The following is an 18,334-nucleotide window of genomic DNA, read 5'->3' as shown; positions in this document are numbered from 1 at the left end:
GGGAGGGAGGAGGGAAGGAAGAATTGGGGAAGGGAGGAAGGAAGATAGATGGGGGAGGGAGAGGTGGAAAGAAAGCAACTTTCAATGTGTTCTCCAAGCCACTGGCTGGCTTGGCTCGGAGAAGTGATTTAAAGAGAGAAAAGCCTTCTCCAAGCTGGCTGATGGGGCTGGCTGATGAGGCTTCAAGAGCCACACAATATGTGTGAAAAAGCCACATGTGGCTCCCGAGCCACAGTTTGGCCACCCCGGCATACACTTAACTATCTTGCTATTGTCTTTAAATGAGATATTATATCAATTTATTAATGTGTTTTTATTAAAATATCGCAGCCACACTTTTTCACCAAACTTGATCTTCAGGGTCAATTTACAAAGATTCATGAACTGGTACAAAGTGGCTGTGAGTGGCGCACACACATTGAAAAGATCCGGATGAGTCCTAGGAAAAAATTCTCACAGAGGAAATGACACCACATGATGGTACACCAGCAGTTCTATGTTCGACAGATGTGTCTGAAATATCAAAATTGTGAGGGTCAAATATTGTGCGCAGTATCGTTCTTGTGACCCAAGCAAAGCCAGGACTAGTCAAAGAGGTTGGTTGCATGGATACAAATAAGCAGGCCTTGAATTCAGCAGAAGCTCACAGGAGCACAGCTCCTGAACCTTTCTGAGGGTCCCCCCTCCTCTTCTCCAACTACCTTGTCCATTGAATAGGAGGTGCAGCTGCATAACAATCCCTGGATGAGAGCGGGCAGCCAGCCAGCCACCAGGGGCTTTGCCACACCCCCAGCAGCCCTCATTAACCCCTGGAGAAGCCTGTGCCAAACTTTCTCCACTTCTGATGTGATTTTGGGCAGCAGGTGGCTTGTTGGCCTTTTGACTGTGGGGGGTGGGCGGCCAAGGAGAGCCCCGGGCGAGCAAGGCCTGCTTGGGCTGGCTAGATGTCTAGCCAGCCCAAGCAGGCCTCGCTCGCCCGGGGCTCTCCTTTCTTGCATTGGGTTGCTTTTGGCTGGTGGGGGGGACAGCATATGCTAATGTTATGCTAATGAGCTCCACCACCTATTTTTCTACAAAACGACCCCTGCAAATGAGAAAAGTCAACAGTAACTCGCCGAGGGTTCTGGCAGGTGATTTGGCACAAGTTGCATCCCATTTGGCATTTGAATTTCTGCCTGGGAAATGGATCTTGATTTCCTCTTGCTGGACAAGGCGGACAGGAGCGAGTCCTCACCGAAAGCCCCTTCGAATGCCGAGAAGATAGACTGCCGGAATGTCTTCTGCCCGATGAACACGTAGAGGATTGGGTTGACACAGCTGTTGAAGAACGCTAGGCTGGAAGCCAAAGGGATCCCGATGAAGAGGGCCACTTTGAGCTCGTGACTGGAAGACATTTTGGACATTTCCAGCAAGGAGAAGACATGGTAAGGGAAATAGCACAGGAAGAACGAGCCCGTTACGGCGAAGATGATCCGGAAGGGCCTGCTAGACTTGGTCAGACGCCTCTTCTTCATCCTGAACGCAACGAGGTTGTAGCAAACCAAGATCACCGAGAAGGGAATAAGAAAGCCAAGCAGGAATCTGGTGACGATCATGGCTTTGTGCCTTATCTTCCAGATCCTTCGGGTCTCCTCAGCGTCGTAGTCGCCGGACAGAGCAAAATTATTGTAACAGCTGATCACGTTCCTCGAATTTGTCGCCGTGTCTCGGAAAACGAGGTACGGAGCGCTCAGAACAAAGGCGGCGATCCATGCGAGCAGGGCGATGCCGCAAGCCAACTTGGGGGTCCGGAAGTTTCTGGACCACACCGGGTAGACCACCAAAGCGCACCGATCCACGCTGATGACCGTCAAGAGGAAGACGCTGGCGAACATGTTCAGGAAGGCCACGGTGCTGTTCAGCTTGCACAGGAGCTTCCCGAATGGCCAGTGGAAGCCCAGAGCCGTGTAGGCGATGCTCAAGGGCAGGAAGAAGGTGAAGACGAAATCGGCCACCGCCAAGTTGAGAAACCAGACGGCGTTGACCGTCCTCTTCATCCTGAAGGTCGCGATCCAGATGACGAGGCCGTTTCCGGTCACCCCCAAGAGGCACGCGACGCCGTAAACCACCATGGAGAGGATGTGCATGATTCTTTGGAGACTACGGTAGTCGCCGGCGTGCCATGTGGTGTTTCCATCGGACGACGTGGTATTGGAGAGGAAGGGCAAAGAAGAGACATTTTCCATCCCCGGCATAGTCTTTGGCTCTCACAGTCGTATAAACACCATCAATAAACAAACCTTTTGAGAAAAGGAGACAAGGAAAGGTATTAGCCTATGCCGGTTATTGACGTATTGTGAACGCTGGTCAGTCCAAGCAAAATTAAAATATTTCTTAGCCTAGGAAACAAGTTCCACTTGAACGTCGGCCGCGTTAGTCATGGAACAGTGGCAAAATTATTCTCATTTTGAATGCAGCTGATTGCAATTTGGACATTAGTAGTTAAAATGTACTAATGGGTGATGCATATCTTTTATAGGGAACTTGCCGTGTTTCCGTTCCATGTTCTTTTGGATTTGTCTAGCCCATAATTTGCTATTCTGGTCCAATGTTTCAGCTAACATCAGAAACCAATGTGATTTATTTATAACCACAGCTACCAAGAAGAAAACAAATTGCCCCAGATCTTTCCTCACCATCCCTTCCTGCTGTTGCCAAAAATAACCCCGAATCATCTCCAAATTCTGTTTTTATTCTTAGGCAAAAAGTGTCCATGGATAAGAAAAAGATGGGAAGACTCACCAGGTCTTTCTGCCTCTTTGAGAGATGCCTTTGGTCTTCTAATTTGTGTTGCAGTGGTTTTTTAACACAGTCAAGAGAACTTAGAGAGAGCTTCTTAAAGGGTGATTCACACCAGCCTATAGTTTTTTTCCTTCTTCCCATGGGTCTGAGTTTAGGGGGAATTCAAAGAATCTAATTTATTCCACCCTCTTGTTCCTCAATGTGTTCTCTATCAGATTTGACCTTATGGAGATTCTGGGTACTTCCAATGGAGGGAAGGCCTTTACAGATTTACAAAACTTGTAACCAAAACGAAAAAGTCTTTAAACACACCACTGTAAGTTCTCCCACGTAGACCTCAAAGACACTCTGACGTCAAAGTAAACTTGATTCTGACAAAACTTGTTGAAAAAAGTAATTTGAAACTTAATTTCCATAGTGGTAGATCACCAGCACTTTTGTCTGGAAAAAATAGATCACGACCTGTTCAAAGTTGGACATGCTTGAGGTATAGGAAACTGAATATTAAGAAATTGGGTTCCAAGATTTCAGAAGCGTGTATTGAGTTTACTACACGGTTTCTTTAAAGTTCTGGGGACTGGCAACCCCATAGCAATCAGAGTGTTGGACAAGGACCTGGGAGACCCAGATTCAAATCCTGCACTCTGCCGTGGAAGCTTGCTGCCTGACGTCAAGCCGGTCCCATCCTCTCAGCCTAACCAACCTCATGGTTTTGTTCTGAGGCCAAAAAGAGAGGGGAAATGACACAAGCCACTTCATGTCCCCAGTGGGGAGGATATAAATGCAGTAAACAAATACATATTTTAACCGAGTTTCTTCGTTTTTGTCCTAACATAATAGTGAAGCTTGATAGACAAGTTAGTAATACAACAGCAATGCGGAGTCGAGTCGCACCTTTAAGACCAACCAAGTTTTACTCAGGACGTAAGCTTTCGTGTGCTCTCTAAGCACACTTCATCAGGTGAGGGGATCAGGTACTGTGGGCTGGAATACAAGCAGCTTGTTGATTAAGTATGCAGACTGATCACATGGTAAACCGGCGTGGCTTGGCCATTTGGTGTGGATAGCCATAAAAGGTAATAAAGTCCTCTGCCAATTGGGGTTTCTGTAAACCTTGGTGATCACAAAAGGACGTGTATTTCCTAGTTGTAGTCCACCTAATTTACTTATCAACATCAATCTATACATATATAAACATCATTTCTAGTCTGCCATTAGAAAACATACAAGAATACATAGAATGAAAATGGGTTAAGTATATGTAATGAGACAAATAGCCAATATCCCTTATTTGAGTATGTCAATATAAAACATTCTGATACACTATTATAAAAGAGAAATACGTTGGAATACTGTGGATGTATAGCTGTACTCACTTAGAGTGGGTTTAGCATCTGTAATGAGATAAAAAAGCCAATATCCCTGTTCAGTCCTGGGGAGGTGTTTGTTTCAAGTTTCGTAATGATTTGTAATTCAGCAATTTCTCTCTTCATTCTGTTCTCGAAGTTCCTTTGCAGTAAAACAGCAGTAAAAGGACAGCAATAGCTAAACGCTTAACGTCCTTGCTAAAGCACGAATAAACCCCTGGAAAACTGCTAGCAATGACCAGAAACATCTTTGAAGAACGACAGGAGGCAATAGAGACTTAACAGGACTTCAATAGGCTTACTAGGTAGGGTTGTCAACCTCCAGGTGAGGCCTGGAGACCTCCAGCTTTTACAACGGATCTCTAGCTGGCAGGAAGCAGCCCCCTTGGAGAAAATGTGTGCCTTGGAGGGTGGTCTCTAGGGCATTATATCTGTAGGGTTGCCATCCTCCAGGTGGGATAAAGACAGCACAAACAAAGTTATAGCGACCAGATAACTATTGAAACAAAATCATACAAATATGTTCAATAGAAGGCTAAATAGCAATAACATTTCCCCCAAAGTTTCACAGTCCCATCAAATGAGTCCCAATGAACAGGAGGTCGACTGGATTGGTCCCGCTTCGAATCCTCTTCTAGCCTAGGGGGCTCCGACCACATATCTCAACCAAAGCCAAAAGCTCAGAAAGAAATATCAAAGTGTTTCTGATTCATCCATAAGTTGCAAAGAGCTGCAAAACCCACAGGATTCTTTTTCAGCGCGTCCAAAGGCTGCCGATAGAATTCCCAAATGGACAAATGGGACAGAAAGTCTCCAGTAAGATTTCAAAACGGCACTAAACTCCAAAAAGCTCAAGGTGAGGTCTGGAGATCTCCAGCTGGCAGAGATCAGCTCCCCTGGAGAAAATGGCTGCTTTGGAGGGTGGGTTCTATGGCATTATATCAGGGTTGCCAGCCTCCAGGCGGGGCCTGGAGATCTCCAGCTGGCAAAGATCAGCTCCCCAGGAGAAAATGACCACTTGGAAGGGCGGGTTCTATGGCTAGAGCCATGTTGATATTTTTTAAGATTTCAAGGAAAGGCGCTCTGCACGTGCTCAGAAATTCTCTCCCTTTAGGTCCTTTAAGGAAGTTATGCTGGGGACAAGAAAAGAGAATCATAGAATCGGAAGGGACCTCCAAGGTCATCTAGTCCAGGAGTGTCAAACTCATTTGTTACGAGGGCCAGATCTGACATAAATGAGACCTTGTTGGGCCGGGCTGGGCCAGGCTGTGTGTGTTCCTATTTAAGATTAGGTAGCAGAGATAGACACTTTATAAAGGACACAGACAAACACAATTTTAAACCAGATTTTGTTTGTTTGTTTGTTTTTATTAATTAATTTATTTTATTTGTATCCCGCCCTCCCCGCCAAAGCAGGCTCAGGGCGGCTCACAGCACAATTAAAACAATACCTACGTTAAAATCAAACATTCTATAAAATTACACATTCAGTGATTAAAATCAACATTTCCTTTGGTGCTCAGATCTAGATGTTGTATCTTATTCGATTTTGCAGTGCAACGGCCTTCCATCTATGATGTAGGCTCCCTGTTAATTAAAAGGCCAGCTGGAAGAGGAGGGTTTTGCAGGCCCTGCAGCACTGGCCAAGATTCCGCAAGGCCCGTACTCCCTCTGGCAGTTCATTCCACCAGTTCAGGGCAGCGATCGAAAAGGCCCTTTCTCTGGTGACTTTCAGTTTGGCCTCCTTCGGCCGGGGATTACCAATAAAAAACAACAACCTTAAACTAAAACATGCTTAAACATTAAGGTCTTAAAAGTGCTTTCTTTGTATTTCTCCTGTGAAATCCAGGGAACTGGGCAAAGGAAGCTGTGGTGGCTCTTTCCTTCCTTTCCCAGGGGACCAGGAGGGGGAGAAGCCTCAGCCAAAAGAAAGAAGAGAGGCTTGGCTCAGTAGTTCTGCCGTGCAATTGAGAGCCTGGCAAAGCAAGCTATTCCTCCTCCCTTCCTCCCCAAAGGAGAAGCCTCAGCTAATGAAGAAAATAGAGGCTGTAGCTCCTGAACGATTGAGAGAGCCTGACAATGCAAGCTCTGCAACCTCCCCTTCCTCCCCAAGGGAGGAGCCTCAACCAATGGAGAAAACAGAGGTTTTGCTTTGTAGCTCCTGTGTGATTGCGCAAGCCTTGCAAAGCAAGTTGTAATGCAGAAGGTAGCAAGAGAGAGGAAGAAGGAAGCAGATGACAGCCAGTTGCTCGGGGGCCTGATAGGAGCCCTTCGGCCTGTGATCTAGTACAACCCCCTGCACAATGCAGGAAAGGCACTCTGCACACGCTCAGAGGCACTCGGGTCGAGTTCCCTTCCACCCTGCTCTGCTAAGCGTGCGCGCGCGCCTTTCTCAATCTCAGCGCACGCGACCCACCCCTGCTACAACGGATCCCGCCAGCCAATCAGGAGGGAGGCAGGGCGAGGGCGGCCCGCATCCAATTCTTCCGATTGGACGAGGGTAGAACCCTCGGAGCGCTCTGATTGGCTGCGACGCGCGCGGGGCGCCGCCGAGCGTTCTATTCCCGGGCTCGAGGCCCGGAGCATTTAAGTCAGGGGGGCGGAGGGGGAGGAGCCCTCTTTCTTTCTAGGGACTTTTCCGCGCGTGGAGCTTTTGGGAATCCAGGCAAGTATTTAAAATCTATTTTTTTTTTTTTGCAAGATCTTAGGCCTTTTCTTCCTCCCCCCCCCCCCCCCACGTGCCTACTGCAGCCTGGTCAGAGCCTTCCCACTTTGCAGGACAGGCAGAAACTCAGCAGGGCGAGTTTTCCACCACCACTAGGGGAAACTGCTCCTGTAGAACATCTGCCTGCCCCGCAGTTGTTAAGAGCAGCCCTGCGGGGAAAAGCAAGAGGGCTAGTGTCCTTCATTATGGTAGCATGCCTTTAAACGAGCTTGGGGAGGGACGGTGGCTCAGTGGCAGAGCATCTGCTTGGGAAGCAGAAGGTCCCAGGTTCAATCCCCGGCATCTCCAAAAAAGGGTCCAGGCAAATAGGTGTGAAAATCCTCAGCTTGAGACCCTGGAGAGCCACTGCCAGTCTGAGAAGACAATACTGACTTTGATGGACCAAGGGGGGGTCTGATTCAGTATAAGGCAGCTTCATATGTTCATTTGTTCATGTCTTTTTCCCCGGGGGGGGGGGGGGCGGCTTTCAGCTGTCAGATATTGAGCAAGGACCTTTTTCAGTGCCTCAGAGGCGGCCTGCTGGATCCTAGGATCATAGAGTTGGAAGGGACCTCCAGGGTCATCTAGTCCAACCCCCTGCACAATGCAGGAATTTCGCAACTACCCCCCGCACCCTCAGTAACCTCTGCTCTATTGCAAGAAGATGCCAAGACAAAAAACAACACCACCCTCCAGGATCCCTGGCTGAACTGGCCTGGAGAAAAACTGGCAATCAGCATTTCACTGGTTGTGTAAGGAAGGGGCCATGACAACAAAACCCTCCTTCTCATGATCGGATCCGAGGGTCGCCTCATCTTGCACCTCGTCAGCCAAGGAAGCCAGAATCCCACCCCTTTGATTGCGTTCTCTGCAACTGTGATTCAGAGGTATGCTGCCCCTGAATGTGGAGGTTCCATTTAGTCGTCACAGCTTATAGGAGCTGCTCTCCGTGAATCTGGCTAGCCCCTGTTTTAACAATAAATGGCAAGGGGCAAGCTGCTGTTGCCCCCTCCCCACACACATCCCCTACAAATCTTGCCTGGTTCTGAGAACGAAATGTCTGGAAGGAAAACTTTCTCCAGTAGAATACGGCACTTGATCCCGAAAGATTCTACAAACCCTAATTGCCTGGTTCTGTTCCAAGAGAGGCAAATGGAGCCGCATCCCGAAGAATCATTTTTGAAATATACATTTCTGCATGACTCTCACATGGGACTCTTAAGGAACGTCTCATGCCACTTCGCAGAAGCACTTTCTGCATGGAGTGACCCCAGAAATGGTGTTCACATATGCAGCTTTCCCCAGCAATTTTTATTTATTCATTCCTTTATACCAGGGGTGGCCAGACTCGCTTAATGCAAGAGCCACACAGAATAAACATCAGATGTTTGAAAGCCACAAGAGGAAGGCAGGCAGTCAGGCAAATAGATAGGTGGGGGAGGAGAGGTGGACAGAAAGCAACTTTAACCTTAAATGTATTCTCCAAGCCGCTGGCTGGCTTAGCTTGGAGGAGTGGTTTAAAGAGGCAAGTTCCTTCTCCAAGCTGGCCGATGGGGCGGTGGGGGCTTTGAGAGCCACGCGGTAGGTGTGAAAGAGCCACGTGTGGCTCCCGAGTCACATTTGGCCACCCCTGATTTATACCCTGCTTTTCACCTCGAGAATGCAAAGTGGCTCTCCTTGCCTCCATTTTATCTTCACCGCAACCATGTCAGGCAGGCACGGCTGGGAGTCTGTGACTGGCCCAAGATCAGCCCCAAAGCTTCCATGGCAGAGGGAGGATTTGAATCTGGGTCTCCCAGATTCTACTTGGACACTCTTCACTGCCCCGCCATCTCTGTTTCTCTTTTTGTTTTCTCCTGCTAAAACGAGAGCCAGTTTGGTGTAGTGGTTAAGTGCGCGGACTCTTATCTGGGAGAACCGGGTCTGATTCCCCACTCCTCCACTTGCACCTGCTGGAATGGCCTTGGGTCAGCCATAGCTCTCTTATCTGGGAGAACTGGGTTTGATTCCCCACTCCTCCACTTGCTCCTGCTGGAAGGGCCTTGGGTCAGCCAGAGCTCTCTTATCTGGGAGAACCGGGTTTGATTCCCCACTCCTCCACTTGCACCTGCTAGCATGGCCTTGGGTCAGCCATAGCTCTGGCAGAGGTTGTCCTTGAAAGGGCAGCTGCTGTGAGAGCCCTCTCAGCCCCACCCACCTCACAGGGTGTCTGTTGTGGGGGGGGGAGATATAAGAGATTGTAAGCCACACTGAGTCTCTGATTCAGAGAGAAGGGCGGGGTATAGATCTGCAGTTGTCTTCTTTATACCACGCTTTTCTCCCAAAAGGAGAACCCAAAGGACCTTACAACCTCTCCTTTTCCGTTGTATCCTCTCAAGAACCCTGCGAGGTCGGTGAGGCTGAGAGTGAGGAACATGCCCAGGGTCACCCAGCAAGCTTGTCTGGTGGGGCGGGCCAGGGGAGGAGAGAGGGTGTCTTTCGATTTCTCAGCCTCTTGCTGATGGTAGCTTAGGGGAGGCTCTGTTTTCTGGGCACCACCTGAGCTCTTCTTGAGAAGGAGGAGTTCCTCGTCTCCCCGACCTTTGCTTTCCACACCTGCAATACCTGGGAAGTGCTAATGCAAAGCCAGGATTTCACAAAATGGACTTTAGTTTGGGGGTTGCAAACTCAAATACGGTTGCCCGACTGACTCTGTGCAGCCCTTGAGGAGTCAATGATTAAAACCGGGGGCGGAGGGTGGGGGGGGAGGTTGTGGTGTTTGTTTCTTTCCACGCAGACAGCCTTGGCTTCGTTACGCTTGGAATTCTTAACAAGGGTCACGCTGGCTAATGGCAGTCAGCAGATCCGAGCTCTTCTGGGTTGCTTCTCTCCGGCTGACACATGGGACGCTGGCAAACGCATTCTTCCTCAAAGGCTGTCTGGCCCCCTAGATAAGGCTAACGTCTGGTACCCCTACCCCTGCGCTGAAAGCACCACCAAGTCACATGGAGGGGTGCCCAGTTTGGTACCCCCAGAAGGCTGGCGCCCTAGGCAACCACCTAGTTTGCTTTGTGGCACGGCGTCCGTGGCCTTACAAACCTGGGCCTGCTCATTAAGATCGTCTGCAAAGGCCCTGCTTAGAAATGTGAGAGTCCAGGGAAGAAAGTCCCGGGTTCAGTCCCTGGCATCTCCTGCTAAAACGATCAGGTTGTAGATGATGTGAAAGACCTCTTCCTTTGGATGTTCTTAGCAGGGGAAGGCTTCAGCTTCTATGCCCTGTTGTTGGACCTCCAGAGTGACGGGTTGGCCACTGTGTGAGACAGGAGGCTGGACTGGATGGACCCTCCCTGGTCTGACCCAGCAGGGCTCTTCTGATGTTCTTCTCAGGTCTTGGCCTCTTTGCCCCTGTTGTTGGACTTACAGAGGAACTGGCTGGCCACTGTGCAAGACAGGAGGCTGGACTGGATGGACCCTCCCTGGTCTGACCCAGCAGGGCTCTTCTGATGTTCTTAGACGAAGACTTCAGCCTCCATTACCTGTTGTAGGCTCTCCAGAGGATGACCACTGTGTGAGACAGGAGGCTGGACTAGATGGACCCTCAGTGGTCTGATCCAGTAGGGCTCTTCTGATGATGTTCTCAGGAGAAGGCCTTGGCCTCTCTGCCCTTTTGTTGGCCCTCCAGAGGAACTGGCTGGCCACTGTGTGAGGAAGGATGCTAGACTAGATGGACCACTGGTCTGACCCAGCAGGGCTTTTCTGGTGTTCTTATTGGGGAAGACCTCGGCCTCTGTGCCCTGTTGTTGGCGCTCCAGAGGAACTGGCCGGCCACTGTGTGAGGCAGAATGCTAGACTAGATGGACCACTGGTCTGACCCAGCAGGGCTCTCCTTTGGTTCTTACATACTGTGACTGTCTGAAATGGTTTCTGTCCAAACCACAACCTTTCTTCTCTGCTACAAAAAATGGTTTTCCTCCTTTGTTTTTTCCCCTTATCTCTCAGATTCAGATACTCTTGTTATGGTACCATAGGATGCATAAGTTTAGTGCTGTTTTTTTCTCAGATGTTGCATATATTTGCAAAAGTTGTTTGTAGAAAATTAAGGTAATCACAGTCCACTCCCAAATAGGTCTGGTCAGAATCCATAGTGGGACTTACTTTCAGGAAAGTGGTCTTACAATGGCACTGTTATATTTTTAAAGCCCATAAATATGCCAAACAGTGCTATCTATCTATCTATCTATCTATCTATCTATCTATCTATCTATCCATCCATCCATCCATCTATCCTTCTATCTATCCTTCTATCTATCATCTGTCTGTCTGTCTGTCTCTCTCTCTCTCTCTATCTCTCTCACTTTCTATCTATCTTTCTATCCTTCTATCTATCTATCTTTCTATCCTTCTATCTATCTATCCTTCTATCTATCTATCTATCTATCTATCTATCTATCTATCTATCTATCATCTATCTATCTATCTATCCTTCTATCTATCCTTCTATCTATCATCTATCTATCATCTATCTATCATCTATCTCTCTATCATCTCTCTATCTGTCTATCTATCATCTATCTATCTATCTATCTATCTATCTATCTATCTATCTATCTATCTATCTATCTATCTATCTATCTATCTATCTATCTATCTACGAAGTTTAAAATGATGCATTTTATATCATTAAAACAGTAGCCTTATGTTTCCTAGCAAAGTAAGTAGCATAGGTATTTCAGATTCCTCCCCAATTTATCTTCGATGAAATCGTGAACTTTGTCATGATTTCAGCTTAATTAAAATAAACCAGATTTGCAGCAGCTGGTAAATCTACAGATGTGTGGCCGCAAGTTGGTGCTTGTAAGAGACTGAAGCTTGGATTCTTTCCACCCCAGAGGTGTATTTTTTTTAAAAAAATGCACCCCAGGCCTGGAACACATTCACTCTAAAGACGTTGCTTCTTGAAGCTGTATTTTTATCCTGCTCTCCTCCTGGGAGCTGGTATATATCATTTGCCCTGTCTCCAACAACCCTGTAAGGTAGGTTGGACCAAGAGATGGGGATTACCCAATGGTTTCCCAGTGTGTTTCATGTCAGGGTAGAAATTTGAACCTGGGTCACTCCAGTTCATAATAGGAGGCCCTAATTCATGAGTCCCCAGCTTGCTGGGGGGGAAGTGTAGATGACTGGGGAAGGCAATGGCAAACCACCCCATAAAAAGTCTGCCGTGAAAACGTCGTGATGCGACGTCACCCCAGAGTCGGAAACGACTGGTGCTTGCACAGGGGACCTTTCCTTTCCTTGGCATTGCTAAAGAGCCCCGTGGCACAGAGTGGTAAAGCTGCAGTACTGCAGTCCTAAGCTCTGCTCACAACCTGATTTCAATCCCAGCGGAAGCTGGTTTCAGGTAGCCGGCTCCAGGTTGACTCAGCCTTCCATCCTTCCGAGGTCGGTCAAATGAGTATCCAGCTTGCTGGGGGGGAAGTGTAGATGACTGGGGAAAGGAATGGCAAACCAACCACGTAAAAAGTCTGCCGTGAAAACGTCGTGATGCGACGTCACCTCAGAGTCGGAAACGACTGGTTCTTGCGCAGGGGACGACCTTTACCTATACCTATAAAAATAAAAAGCCTGAAGACCTGCTTAATAATATATATTTTTCTTCTCCCTTGACCTGCAAATCCTCTCATCTTTCTTTTTGCGCCGCTGTAGACCTGAAGGACAAACAGCCATGGCTGACTTCACCAATGCTGACGGTGATCGCATCGGTCCGGAGATCTGGGCCTCTCACAATAAGATGGTGATGGAACCGCTGGATGCCAACGACCCAGAGGTTAGGAGGTTGTGTTGATTTTGGCAGAAGAGCTTAACAGACGTCACTGCCATGAACTCTTGGAAGCTGAGGACACTGCAATGGGAGGCTGGGAAGGGATTGCTGACGTAGGCGGAGTGACGCTGTTCATTGAGAAATCTGCAGCTGCTTTGGCCCTGTCTAGATTTGAACTCTTTCCACTTAGACTTCCAGTGTAATTCGGCAACATTTTCCAGAACTGGTGTAACAATTGGATAAGAGATTGGGGTGGAAAGCCCCCATGTCAGATCACATCTTGGGCACGATGGCACGTCAGTCCTTTAAAACAATCCCCTAAATAAAGAAGTAGATTAAATCACACTTTATATATTTACTTCTTTTGATATTCCACTTTTCTCTCCCGACGGGAACTATAAGCGGCTTACAGGATTCCCTCTTTTATACTCACAACAACCCTGTAAAGTAGGCTCAGCTGAGAGTGGGTGACAGCCCAAAGGATACTCAGCAAGCTTCCATGGCAGAATGAGGATTCGAACCTGAGTGTCCCAGATCCTACCCCAATGCTCTAACCCAGGGGTGTCAAGCTCATTTTTATGAGGGCCGGATCTGACATAAATGAGATTTGTTGGGCTGGGCTATGTGTGTGCCTATTTAAGATTAGGTAGCTGAGATATAAACTCTTTAAAGGACACAGACAAACACAATTAAAGTGTTTTTTTTAAAAAAAAACTTAAAACATGCTTAAAACATTAGCATTCAGTCTTAAAGGTGCTTTCTTTGTCTTTCTCCCATGGGAGCCAGGGAACTGCGCAAAGGAAGCTCTGCCTCTTTCCTTCCCCAGGGGACCAGGAGGGGGAGGAGCCTCAGCCAATAGAAGCAAGAGAGGCTTGGCTCAGTAGCTCTGCTGTGCGATTGAGAGGGTATGGCAAAGCAAGCTCTGCCACCCCTCCTTCCTCCCCAAGGGAGGAGCCTCAGCCAATGGAGAAAATAGAGGCTTTGCTCTGTAGCTCCTGTGCGATTGAGCAAGCCTGGCAAAGCAAGCTGTGATGCAGAAGGAAGCAAGAGAGAGGGAGAAGGAAGCAGACGACAGCCAGTTGCTAGAGAGCCTGATAGGAGTCCTCCGAGAGCCTGATTCAGACCGCGGGCCACAGGTTTGACAGCCCTGCTCTAACCACTGCACCATGCTGCCTTCTAGCTCTTACACAAAGAAACACACGTGTTACTCCATGTGGCACTATTGGGTGTTTTCCTGGCAAATGTTCTCACGGCTCTCTCAGAGCACCGCCCTGCTAAACAACTTTGCGCTGTTTCTTTTGGGGATGGATGCCGTTGAGAGGGAGAGAGACGTGGGAATGTCCTTCAGGCCTAGTCTCTTTTCTCCCCTTGCAAAGGTGTACGACATCATCCGGAAGGAGAAGCAGCGGCAGCGGCTTGGGCTGGAGCTGATCGCGTCTGAGAACTTTGCCAGTCGAGCTGTCCTGGAAGCTTTGGGCTCCTGCTTGAACAACAAGTATTCGGAAGGCTACCCGGGACAAAGGTAGGCCGGGGGTGGAGGGGGCGTGGCTTAAGTTCTGATTAAGTCTTTGCTTCTTGACCTGGATGAAGAAAAGCGATGTGTCTTCTCTTGAAGGATGCTAGCAGGGGTGGGGTGGGGATCAATGGTCCCTCTAAGCCAGGGGTGTCAAGCATGTGACCCGAGGGCCAAATCAGGCCCCCAGAAGGCTCCTATCAGGCCCCCAAGCGACACACTGTCATCTGCTTCCTTCTCCCTCTCTCTTGCTTCCTTCCGCGTCACAGGTTGCTTTGCCAGGCTTGCTCAATCGCACAGGCGCTACGGAGCAAAGCCTCCATTTTCTCCATTGGCTGACCTGCACATGAAGCAACTTCTGTACGAAAGCTTGCAACACCCAGCCATTTCATGTTTTTCCCTGGGTCTTAGGCTCAAAGCTTTGACCATGAGATTTCTGTAATGAATATCAATAAATCAAAAGTAGGAAATCCTGGACTTTCAAGCATGTTTTGTTTTAATTTTAAAAAAAAAACAATAATTAATTGTGTTTGTCTGTGCCCTTTATAAAATTTATATCTCTGCTACCTGACATTACCTTTTTTAACACACGTGGCCTGGCCCAACGAGGTCTCATTTATGTCAGATCCGGCCCTCGTAACAAATGAGTTTGACACACTTGCTCTAAGCTGTAAAGACTTGTGAGCTCCTGACATTAAAGTCTTCTCCATTTTATCCTCACAACGGCCCTGCAAGGTAGGGTGAGGCTGGGAGTGTGCGATTAGCCTGAGGTTTCTCGGTGAGCCGCCAAGGCACAAGTGGGAATTCAAATCTGGGTATAAGCCATCTGTAAGATGGGGCTGTAGTACAAAGAGAAAGCATCGCTTGGCCACAGAAGGTCCCAGGTTCGAATCCCTGACACCTCCAGCTAAAAGGGTCAGGTGAAAGACCTTTACCTGATACCAGTGGGGAGGGGAGGGACGGTGACTCAGTGGTAGAGCATCTGCTTGGTAAGCAGAAGGTCCCAGGTTCAATCCCCGGCATCTCCAACTGAAAAGGGTCCAGGCAAATAGGTGTGAAAAACCTCAGCTTGAGACCCTGGAGAGCCAATATCAGTCTGAGTAGACAGTACTGACTTAAGGGAAGGGACGGTGGCTCAGTGGTAGAGCATCTGCTTGGGAAGCCGAAGGTCCCAGGTTCAATCCCTGGCATCTCCAAAAAGGGTCCAGGCAAGTAGGGGTGAAAATCCTCAGCTTGAGACCCCGGAGAGCCGCTGCCAGTCTGAGTAGACAATACTGGCTTTGATGGACCGAGGGTCTGATTCAGTATAAGGCAGCTTCATGTGTTCAGTGTTCCCTCTAAGCTGAGTTAGCATGAACTAGCTCACAGATTTTTAGCCTCCGGCTCACACATTTTTGTCTTCCCTCCAGAAGGATGGCCCCAGAGCGTACTAACTGATGCAGGAGCTCACAACTTTAATGCCAGGAGCTCACAAAGTAGAATTTTTGCTCACAAGACTCTGCGGCTTAGAGGGAACTTTGCCTGATACCACTGCGATGTAAACTGCTTCATTTACTGCTTATTTCATTTCATTTCTTCCCCTCAGCGCAGGCCCAAAACAGTTTGCAACAGCCTTCTCCTCCATTTTTATTTTCACAACAGCTCTGTGAGGTAGGCTATGCTGAGTCTGTGACTGGACTAAGGTCACCCAGTGAACTTGTCTGGCAGACCAGGGATTTGAACCTAGGTCTCCCAGGTTCCGCCTGACACCCTACTGTAAGCACCGCCTCCTGCTGAATCTGGAGAATGGGCAGTTCCATTCAAACACAAATGGGGACCATAAGTCGTTTCTGTGATTTATTAAAACGATCCTTTTGGTCAAATGGTTTTTCTCCTTAGATACTACGGCGGGACAGAGTTTGTGGACGAGTTGGAGAGGCTGTGCCAGAAGAGAGCTCTGGAGGCTTACCGGTTGGACCCACAGAAATGGGGCGTCAACGTCCAACCCTACTCAGGTACACTGAACATAAGAACGTAAGAGAAGCCATATTGGATCAGGCCATTGGCCCATCCAGTCCAACACTCTGTGTCACATAAGAACATAAGAGAAGCCCTGTTGGATCAGGCCAGTGGCCCATCCAGTCCAACACTCTGTGTCACATAAGAACATAAGAGAAGCCCTGTTGGATCAGGCCAGTGGCCCCTCCAGTACAACACTCTGTGTCACATAAGAGAAGCCCTGTTGGATCAGGCCAGTGGCCCCTCCAGTCCAACACTCTTTGTCACATAAGAACATAAGAGAAGCCATGTTGGATCAGGCCAGTGGCCCATCCAGTCCAACACTCTGTGTCACATAAGAACAGAAGAGGAGCCATGTTGGATCAGGCCAGTGGCCCATCCAGTCCAATACTCTGTGTCACATAAGAACAGAAGAGAAGCCATGTTGGATCAGGCCAGTGGCCCATCCAGTCCAACATTCTGTGTCACAGAAGAACATAAGAGAAGCCATGTTGGATCAGGCCAATGGCCCCTCCAGTCCAACACTCTGTGTCACATAAGAACGTAAGAGAAGCCATGTTGGATCAGGCCATTGGCCCATCCAGTCCAACACTCTGTGTTACACAGTGGCCAAAAAACCAGGCGTCTGGTTCTTCATATAGGCATAGCAAGCTGGGGATAAGAACATAGAAGAAGCCATGTTGGATCAAGCCAATGGCCCATCCACTCCAGAGTGTCACACAGTGGCAAAAAAAACCCAGGTGCCATCAGGAGGTCCATCAGTGGGACCAGAACTCCAGAAGGCCTCCCACTGTTGCCCTCCCAAGCACCAAGAAGACAGAGCATCACTACCGTGAACATAAGAATGTGAGAGAATTGTTCGTCTTGATCCAAGTTTTCTTTATTTTTACTATCACCCAAGATTATCACATTTGCAAGGTTATCTGCTCTTTGTGGCGATACTCCTTTTAATTTGTTTATGTGCATATTTTACTAATTACCCTTTGCTTATCTTTACTCACTTGTTATGATAAATTTTGATTCAATAAAGTTCATTATACTGCAAAAAAAGAACGTGAGAGAAGGCATGTTGGATCAGGCTGATGGCCCATCCAGTCCAACAGTCTGTGTGTCACAGTGGCCAAAAAACCCAGGTGCCATCAGGAGGCCCACCAGTGGGACCAGAACTCCAGAAGCCCACCTGCTGTTATCCCTTCCCCAAGCACCAAGAATACAGAGCATCCCTGCCCCAGACATAAGAACATGAGAGAAGCCATCTTAGATCAGGCCCATCCACTCCAGAGTGTCACACAGAGGCCAAAAAACCCAGGTGCCATCAGGAGGTCCATCAGTGGGGTAGGAATTCCACTGTGGCCCCCCAAGCACCAAGAATACAGAGCATCACTGCCCCAAAAGTTTTGGTTTGTTTAAACTCATACACTAGACTTATTGGTCCCTCAGGTGCTGCTAAACTTGATTCTGAGGACAGAATTGTAAATTCTGTCCTCCGGCCCCTTGGTCTGAGGGTTTCCTTCCTCTCCCTTAGGGTCTCCGGCAAACTTTGCCGTCTACACCGCCCTGGTGGAACCCCACGGCCGAATCATGGGGCTGGATTTGCCTGATGGGGGTCACCTGACGCACGGCTTCATGACGGACAAGAAGAAGATCTCGGCGACCTCCATCTTCTTCGAATCCATGCCATACAAGGTAAGCGGTAGTAGAAAAGAGCAAAAGAATCCAGTAGCAGCTTAAAGATACCTGAAGAAGGAAGTGGTGAGTCTTGAAAGTTCCTATCATGCCACAAATTTTGTTCATTTTAAGGGCTCTTGCTCTTTTCTGTCGCTACAGACAGACTAGCACAGCTTCCCGTCTTGTTCTATCTCCGGGGTAAATAGAACCCGTACTGTACGGTATTCTGCACTTGAGAGAGCTGAGTCCAGTATCTGCCCTTCAAGAAACACAAAACATATATATAGGCTACCATACTTATGCGGGGAGGGACGGTGGCTCAGTGGTAGAGCATCTGCTCGGGAAGCAGAAGGTCCCAGGTTCAATCCCCGGCATCTCCAAAAAAGGGTCCAGGCAAATAGGTGTGAAAAACCTCAGCTTGAGACCCTGGGGAGCCGCTGCCAGTCTGAGAAGACAATACTGACTTTGATGGACCAAAGGTCTGATTCAGTATAAGGCAGCTT

The 18,334-nt window shown here is 48.4% G+C and overlaps 2 protein-coding genes across 2 annotated transcripts in view; one reads left to right on the top strand and one right to left on the bottom strand.

Moving 5' to 3' along the window:
- Positions 1 to 1,100: 1,100 nt before the first annotated feature.
- On the bottom strand, positions 1,101 to 2,238 carry LOC132588286 (chemerin-like receptor 1). Its single transcript, XM_060260647.1, has one exon. The coding sequence runs from the start codon at positions 2,232 to 2,234 to the stop codon at positions 1,101 to 1,103; it is 1,134 nt and encodes a 377-aa protein (XP_060116630.1). The 5' UTR covers positions 2,235 to 2,238.
- Positions 2,239 to 6,696: 4,458 nt separating this feature from the next.
- Positions 6,697 to 18,334, top strand: part of SHMT1 (serine hydroxymethyltransferase 1) — a 29,502-nt gene continuing 17,864 nt past the window's right edge. The window contains exons 1-5 of the mRNA XM_060260626.1: positions 6,697 to 6,813; positions 12,538 to 12,658; positions 14,029 to 14,174; positions 16,044 to 16,159; positions 17,689 to 17,849. Of these exons, the coding sequence (XP_060116609.1) occupies positions 12,557 to 12,658; positions 14,029 to 14,174; positions 16,044 to 16,159; positions 17,689 to 17,849 (525 nt within the window). The 5' untranslated portion in view covers positions 6,697 to 6,813; positions 12,538 to 12,556. The remainder of the gene's footprint in view (positions 6,814 to 12,537; positions 12,659 to 14,028; positions 14,175 to 16,043; positions 16,160 to 17,688; positions 17,850 to 18,334) is intronic.

The sequence above is a fragment of the Heteronotia binoei genome, chromosome 20, assembly GCF_032191835.1.
Source record: "Heteronotia binoei isolate CCM8104 ecotype False Entrance Well chromosome 20, APGP_CSIRO_Hbin_v1, whole genome shotgun sequence".
NCBI lineage: Eukaryota > Metazoa > Chordata > Lepidosauria > Squamata > Gekkonidae > Heteronotia > Heteronotia binoei.
This window is presented reverse-complemented; position numbering and strand designations above follow the sequence as displayed.

Coding starts and splice junctions, on each gene's coding strand:
- LOC132588286 (XM_060260647.1), bottom strand. CDS start 2,234: ATGCCGGGGATGGAAAATGTCTCTTCTTTGCCCTTCCTCTCCAATACC.